This window comes from Vanellus vanellus, assembly GCF_965231255.1.
Source record: "Vanellus vanellus genome assembly, chromosome: 6".
Lineage (NCBI taxonomy): Eukaryota > Metazoa > Chordata > Aves > Charadriiformes > Charadriidae > Vanellus > Vanellus vanellus.
Window position 1 is genome coordinate 68,668,165 of NC_138911.1, and position 7,976 is coordinate 68,676,140.

General features: G+C 42.2%; 1 protein-coding gene across 1 annotated transcript; it reads left to right on the plus strand.

Moving 5' to 3' along the window:
* Nucleotides 1–7,769, plus strand: CNIH1 (cornichon family member 1). The gene is made up of 5 exons (XM_082485607.1): nucleotides 1–122; nucleotides 1,689–1,757; nucleotides 4,960–5,072; nucleotides 5,913–6,056; nucleotides 6,862–7,769. Exons 1-5 carry the CDS (start codon nucleotides 42–44, stop codon nucleotides 6,887–6,889), a joined length of 435 nt encoding a protein of 144 aa, XP_082341733.1. The 5' UTR covers nucleotides 1–41; the 3' UTR covers nucleotides 6,890–7,769.
* Nucleotides 7,770–7,976: the final 207 nt, after the last annotated feature.

The following is a 7,976-nucleotide window of genomic DNA, read 5'->3' on the forward strand; positions in this document are numbered from 1 at the left end:
CGCTGCCGCCGCCCCGCCGCGGCTTGCCCGGCCCCGCCGCCATGGCCTTCACCTTCGCCGCCTTTTGCTACATGCTGGCGCTGCTGCTCACCGCCGCCCTCATCTTCTTCGCCATCTGGCATGTGAGTGCGGCGGGCGGGCGGCCTGAGGGGATGGTCGCCCCGCGGCCCTGAGGGGAGCACGGCCTTGGGGCGGGGGGGGGCGGTGCCCCACAGCCCTGAGGAGACCGCGGCCCTGAGGAAGAGGCGGCCGCCGGGCCGAGCTCGGAGCCGGTGCGGCCCTTTCCCGCGGAGCCGCTGCCGCTCCCCGGCTGGAGGCCCTGGGCGCTCTCCCGCGGAGGTCGGCGCAGGCCGCGGGGGTCGGGCCGCCTGCCCCGGTCGGGGAGGTGTCTGGCTGTCTGTCCGTCCGGCCGCCGTCTCCCGTGAGAACCCCCCCGCCAGGGGTTTCCCCGAGAGCCGCAGCGTGGGGGCGGGAGGTCCCCGGGCGTCCCCTCTCTGCCCGGGGGCTGGCGAGGCTTCCCCGGTCGGGCAGAGGCGCGGTGGAAGCCGAGGTACCGCCTCTGGTCCCCCCGCCGGCCTTATCTGGAAGAGGTGGAGATCGGGGAATCTGTGGATAAAATGAATTTTCAAGTGCCGATATAAGACACATCCGTTTCATTAAACGGTATTCTGAATGAGTGCAGCTTTTTTGAAATAGCGGCTGCAAATGTTGTAGTCTGAAGTCAGTTTGGCTGCTTATTTAACAGAAGTAACGAATGAAGTGTTGCATTCTTTTCATCCTTTCTATGGAGACTTGTTTTTTTGAGATTTTTTTTTTTTTTTAATCATGATTATTTTTTTGGAGAGTTTTCTGTCTTGAGCCTGAGAGAGGGAGAGAGCCAGGAGCCTACCTTGGGTCAGCTCTGCGATGCTGCTCTGGGAGAGGACGTAAGGAGGATGTTGGTTTTGGCGCTCTTTCAAGCTTTGTAGTTATCCTTGACAAAAACTGTTCTGTTGTAATGTAAGCCCTGTCCTGTGAGCACATTGGGCCTTATACCGAAAATAAATGAATCTGATACTGAGAAGTTGGTCTGTCTTAAGACTTTTTTAATGTTTGGGGTGACGTTTGTTCTGTAGAAGTGGCTTCTGTTGTGTTTCATGCTGCATCTTTGATTTTTATGGCATGAAAAGGTCAAATATATGAGGCTGCAGCATCCGTGTCTTTTTATGGATGCACCCTGTGGACATATATGCAGGGTCAGCATCTATTTTGAGAGTAATGAGACAAAACATCTGGCTGCTCTTAAGATTGCTATTGCTTTTTCTTCATTAACGACCCGTGTCAGGTTCCTGCTGGCAACCAAGAGTCGGGTGTGATGTGGGGGGTCGGCGCACTGCGAGCGGGATTAAAAACTGCTGAAGGGATGCTGGAAATTCATTGCTGGTGGGGAGGTAAAAAGGCAGAGTGTGTGCAGAGGGCTGTGAACACCTGAAGTGTCTTCTGCTTTCCTGTTTGTACAACTTATTTCAAATGTGTCTTACCTGTGGGATTGAGGCACTAGAATGCGCTCAGGAGAAATTATGTTCCTGAGCGGGGTGGTAGCGCTTGAACCTTGTGGCTCTGTACTGAAATGTTACTTTTCACGGATAAAATACATTGTTGCCCCTAGACTGCAGAATCACAACCCTTTCATTTTTTTTTTTTTCTAGATTATAGCATTTGATGAACTGAAGACGGATTACAAGAATCCCATAGACCAATGTAATACACTCAATCCTGTAAGTTGCACGTTAAACCCTTTTTTTAATAAATGTATGTAAAGTGGTTGGTTTTGATGTTACCTTGATATACTCAAACTAGGCAATAGTATTGCATCCTGGTGCACAAATCCTAGCTGTTGGATACAAGTTCTAGGGAAAATTCTTTGTCTGATTCTTTACTTTCAAGTTGAATATTCTCACTGTTATTAATCTGCTGCTGATCTTGTCAGCTGTCGTACTAACATTCTTTCAATCTGCTTTCTGCATTTTCGGCACAAAGACAGTTGAAAAGGTCAAAAAGATTAAAAGAGTCAAAATTGCATTAAAGGTGTGTACTGCTTTTCAGTTTAATGTTTTTAATGCCACTTTCCTTTCATTTTGTTAGGAACATTTGTAATACTACTAAGCTGTTTTGTTTAGTGTGCCTGTTCATCTGCTCGTTATTTGTTTGTTGGGGTTTATAACAACTTCATGGATTTCCATATTTTGCAAAACGATTTTGCTTGCTTACCCAATGAAGTGGGGAAAACTGTTACATGCCTGTTATATGTGTTCTTAGCTGAAGTATCGTTAGCGGAAGTAAATTCATATAGAAATAAATAGCACTCCTCAAGCAAGATTTATTGAACTCTGAGATTATAGGAGACTAGGGTTTTTTCTAAGTATTGACTGAGTAAATTCCGATTTTGCTTGAGGACTTAGCTGGGCATAATGTGATAGGCGTTATCTTCACTCCTTTGTTTTATGTTCCAGGATCAGGGGTGTATCTTGGTGTCCTGTCAGATGCAACTCTGAGACTCCTTGGTTTGTGAAAAGACTTTGAGACAAACTATTTGCTTGCATCTGTAACAGGCTGATAATAAAAGGGATGCTTGTTAACGAGCATATAGTTTGAAGCAGTGGGGGTTTTGTACATTTCTCGTGGTTTTTACTTTGGCTTGGTGTGCCCAGGCTGAGGTAGAATGCAGGGGCAGCGCAGCAGCGCGGCCTGGACCGTAACTTTATTGTGTTCTGAAGAGTTAAGTAAATTTTGCAAATTAAAAAGGAGTTTACAGTAGCTGGGGGGAGCGAAGGGTGTGTTAGGCATAGGGCACCTTGATTGACAGTGAGCATTACAGCGTGAGGAGGGGTGGGGAGGAGAAGAGGTGCCAGGCAGAGGACTGCAGCCCGGAGAGCTGTGCATCTAACAGTTTCCCTTGCTTGGTCTGTTTTATGGTCATTTCTGCTACAGTATGGGGGAAGGCAAATTCTCATTACATTTATGCATTATGATCTTATCGCAACCTTTGTAGTACTGTAATGCGCATGTTTAATGCAAATATTAACCTTCTGTTAACCGACTTGCATGAAGTGTTTACTTATATGATAGCTTTGTGAACTGAAAATACTAAATAACTTAATATTTGCTGTTCTTGTGAAAGTAGATTAGCCACCAAAAGCGAAGTTAAGATCCAGACTCTTGAGGGGATCTGGTAAATGATGCTGGACAAACACACTGAAGCGTTGTTTTCCTGTACAGAGAATCAAAAATCCTGGTAGGAGTTGAGACACCTCAGTAGAAAGATTAGCCCAAAATAGTAACTGCTTAGTACGCTGCTGATGCCTTCTCTTCCCTGCTCCCGTTATAGTAGTATCTCTTCTCAGCAATAAGATTTCTTCCTCCCTTGCTTCTCTAATATCATTGTAGAATATGATGTAGTTCAGTTGCCTTTAGGACAGCCAGGGAGGATAAAGTGTGGTAGATTTGAAAGAGTCAGGTATTCTGGTGTGGGAGTAGGGTGTAATAAACAAGAGAAAGAAAAATGTGTTTTGAGATGTGTAGATAAATAAACTACAGATTTTAAGACCTGGTAAATCTGTCTCAGCAGGCTGCCAAATGCATTGTGTTTTGGATAGGGTGGTTGTTGTTGTTCTACTCTAAATAACTGCCAAGTTATAAATGGTAAGTATACAAAAAAGGATCTGGACGAAAATATGTACTTGAAACATTTCATGTATGACAACTTATTTTTGTTGATGTTGATGCAAGTTTGCTTTGTTTGATATTCTTCATTTAGAGAAGCAGAGTTGTGGCAAAGTAGGTGGTGAAAATGTCTGTTTGGTAGTTTTTAGATTTCTAGGAAGATATTCCTGGGTTTTAAAAGAAGTGTCTACTTAGAGAGAATCAATGTTTCTGATATTACACAAAAAGAGAGCCACGGTGTGTGGAGTGTGTGTGTATAAGTGTGCGCGCACACACAGGCAATTTAAACCTTTGGGTAGAAATGGAGCATTTCTCACAAGGAGATGTTTTAGCGGTCCTAAGTTGAGAAATCAAAAGCTTACAGACTTGCTTCTTTCTGAATTCTGAATAAATGACGTCACTTTGAGGTGACTTGTTTTAGAAAATTTTACTCCTGTGGTGGGTGTGAGGTTTTGCTGGCTCTTTGCATGCATTTAATCTATGTATCTCTCCATATTATTCCTATTAATACCACTAAGACTACCTGGCATTTCACGCTTTCTGTGGTTTCATAGTGAACTGATAATTAGCTCTGTGGGCTTCTGCTGGCAAGCATGACGCTATAAAGCATGCGTGTTAGGTACTTGTGGAGGAGAACGAAGCTGGCTCATATGCCCTGAGCTGTACGTGCGCAGCTGCTGTCGTGCCCTCCTGCGCTGCAGGCAACGCAGCGCTCGGCTCTGCAGACCCATGTGCCTAACGACATTACTGCTGATTTGGGTTGATAAAGCCTGTGCTTAGGATCGTATGTTTTGGCGATAGTTGGAATTTGAAAAAAATATGGATGGGTGAATACCAAAACAAAGCTGTAAACCAGGAAAACACAAAACATCTTTTTGCCTATAACCTGTTATATGGAGCATGTTTCCTACTGATATTTCTCTGTTGCATGAGCGGAAATATCTCAATGATCTCTTCTGTTATGAAGGTCATATATAAAGTGTGGAATCAGTTAACAGTGCACTTAATAGAAGTAACAAAAAACTATTGATCTGAGCATTTAATTTTATAAATTTTTCTTTGTGGTTCATGAATATCACATGAAAACAGCAAGGCACGTACTGCTAGTTGCTGTTTTCACTTTCTGCGGTCTTGTTCTTGTTAGTGTTGTGTTTTAATAGTATTTTTTTAAACAATAGCTTACCTCCAAAATAGCTTAAATGCCACACGTTTTGCTTTGGATAATCAAAACTTCTAACTCATATTTTTCTTTTCCAGCTTGTACTTCCAGAGTACCTCATCCATGCATTCTTCTGTGTTATGTTTCTCTGTGCAGCAGAGTGGCTTACACTGGGTCTCAATATGCCTTTGTTGGCTTATCATATTTGGAGGTAATATTGATGAGTCTGGTATCTCTGTACTCATGTTAATTGTTGATCATTCTCCCGTTGCAGTGCTTCCTGTTAAATGTTCTGTGTCTTTGGCAAATGCTTTCCGATATGATATTGAGAAAGTTTATGTCACGGCTATAAAATAATAACCATCACTTTGCTTTCTCTGTCATTTTTATTTGTTATTCTCTTGTGCTGTGCAAGAATCGAGTTGTGTTGTGTGCGTTGAAGGTAGCTGATGTGTCAAAGCTGTACTGATACCGCAGATGCGCAGTGTGGATTGCCAGTAGCAGTGGCGATCCCGTGTTCCTCCTGCCACTAAGACATGGGCAGCACCTCTCCTTGTGCTGGCATCAGTCCTGTGCAGCTGTGCAGGGAGGAAATGCAGGAAGTGCTCCTACTTTCACTAGTAGCCTGTGCTAAACTACAGTTTCAGGATTGTTTTGTATTGGCCTGTATGAGTAGCTGGCATGCGTTGTATTAATGCGTAGAGGCTGTAGGTTACATAAGGTTTTATGGTGGTCTCCAGCTTTTCCAACACTTTCATAAGGAATCCCATTTTTCATTTATTTATGCACTTGTCCCATTTCCTTTTGGTGTACCAGAGTTCAGCGTGGTTTAAGGCTGAGGTAAGCCTTCTGTGAAAGCGATTCCATAGGCATGTCTGCTTTGGAGCTTTGTATTGCTCTTGCAGTTTGCCATCTCCTACATGGAGCTCATGGACTTTGATGTAAGGGGTGCGATTCCTTGTCTCTGTTCTGGTATTACTTGGTGGGTGGGGGGCAGGAACCAATGTTTCCCATCGCCATCACCACAAAACTAACTGTGCATCACTTTCAGGTACATGAGTAGACCTGTGATGAGTGGCCCTGGTCTGTATGATCCTACAACCATCATGAATGCAGATATTTTAGCCTATTGCCAGAAAGAAGGATGGTGCAAATTAGCATTCTACCTTCTATCATTTTTTTACTACCTATATGGGTAAGTTTTTTTTTTTCCTCTGTCTCTCACCTAATATTCTGTCTGAAACTTTGGCTCAGTGCACAAGAGAAATTTTGTACATAAGAATATGTATATAGCGCCAATTTTCCTGAAAAAGAACCCACAATCGACATTTAGTCTGTTTTAAAACACAAGTCTTAATTTGGTTAGAATTACTAATTTGAATGTCTACCATGACTAGAGACTTGAAAGCTTCAAGCTTTTCTTTTAAGCATAATATAATACCCCCCCCCCCCTATTTTCATTAAGAAGAAACAATAATATTTTTTAAGTAAGTAGTTATTTTGATGTAAATGTGATTTTTGTGGAAGTCAAAGATAGAGGAACCATTCCAAGAGTGAAAAGGAATGGGAGGCACAAAAGCCAGTGCTGCCACCTGGTTCCTCCTCCCAGTCCTTCCTTCAAACCAAAAGCTACTCACTACTTGGTGTTCATGTCTGCTCTGGGTGGTGGTACATGGGAGGTGGTGTGCAGTCCTTCTTCCTTTCGGCTCGCTGCAACTCTTGCAGCACAGCTGGAGTAGTTTAGGTGCTTAACACATAGGCATCGCATTTATACAGGGCTTCCTGTTACAATGTCACTTGGTCTAGTGACAACTGGTTGTTGCATCAGTTCATGTCATGCTTTATAATGCCCTTCTGATGTGTTTGTAACTTTGTGTAAAATCTTCCGTCACAATCCACGTACCTCACACAGATTTGTTCCTTAGAATATATGATTGTATAATTAAATGTGTAATGCTAATCAAAATGGTGCATCTTAATATTCTTATTTTATTTTCCAGCATGATTTATGTTCTGGTGAGCTCTTAAGAAGACATTCTGCAAGCTTTGTTCCAGTTAAGTGCATGCAAAAGCCACAAAACATGGATTCTTTACAACGAGAACCTCTAGCCAAGATTAAATATGGAATCTGATGATCGGATTTGCATTAGAAAACAATGACTCCCCTATTTTTAAAATATTTCCACATTTTATACTTGTGGAAAGACTGTTTTCTTATATTATACTGGGACACTGAAATCCAAGAATTACATGTAAATTAATATAAAGATTACTGGGTCTTGAAAAGTTTTGATTTTGCACTCCATAAGGAACAGCCATAATCTTCAAGTAGGTATTCGTTACTGGCTAGCCTTAGTACTGTAGGGATTTTCTTTAGGCTGGGCTTCCTAGTGGCTCATTCGGACTTGCGTATCCCACTCTAACTCTCAGTCATCAGCTGTAGCTGCCAAGTGCTTGGGAAGGACTGGAAGTGCTCTGTGTTTTACCTGTAGGCGACATTGGTCTTAAAGAGATGAATTCATGGACACCATTGCAAATGTAGGAGTTCTATTTTGGTTTGTTTTATTTTATTTTTTTCTGTCATCTGGTTTGTCTTTCCCTGTATATGCATGATTCAGAGACTTCTGTATTTTCACCAAACATTAGCCTTGCTTTAAGTATATGTCATTGTAATAGAAGAAGTTGAATTGTTCACGAAGGAATGAATTTAAATTATTTTTTTTTTAATGTCTGTGCTGTCTTATTAACAGACAAACCTACAACACTGATCAAGTCCAATGATGAAAATACTCTTGAGTTTAAGAGTAATACTACAGACCTTTTCAAAGCAGAAAGTGAGATTGTGAAACTGCCCTGCTGTTCCTTAGTGCAATAAATAATAAAAAAAAAAATCTCAAATTCGGAAACACTTATTTTTACCTGGTGCCTTGTTTTGTTTTTAAATTGGAGATACTTGCTGTATTCATCTGTTTTGTGGTGGATAATTGCATTACCTTTTAAAAACAGAACACTGAATCAAGTTATGTTTAGAAAAGGGAAGCTCTAATTTCCTGCTTTTTATCACTGGGCTGCAGATAAATAGTAGATGGGGCAGGGGAAGATGTCTCGGCTAAAC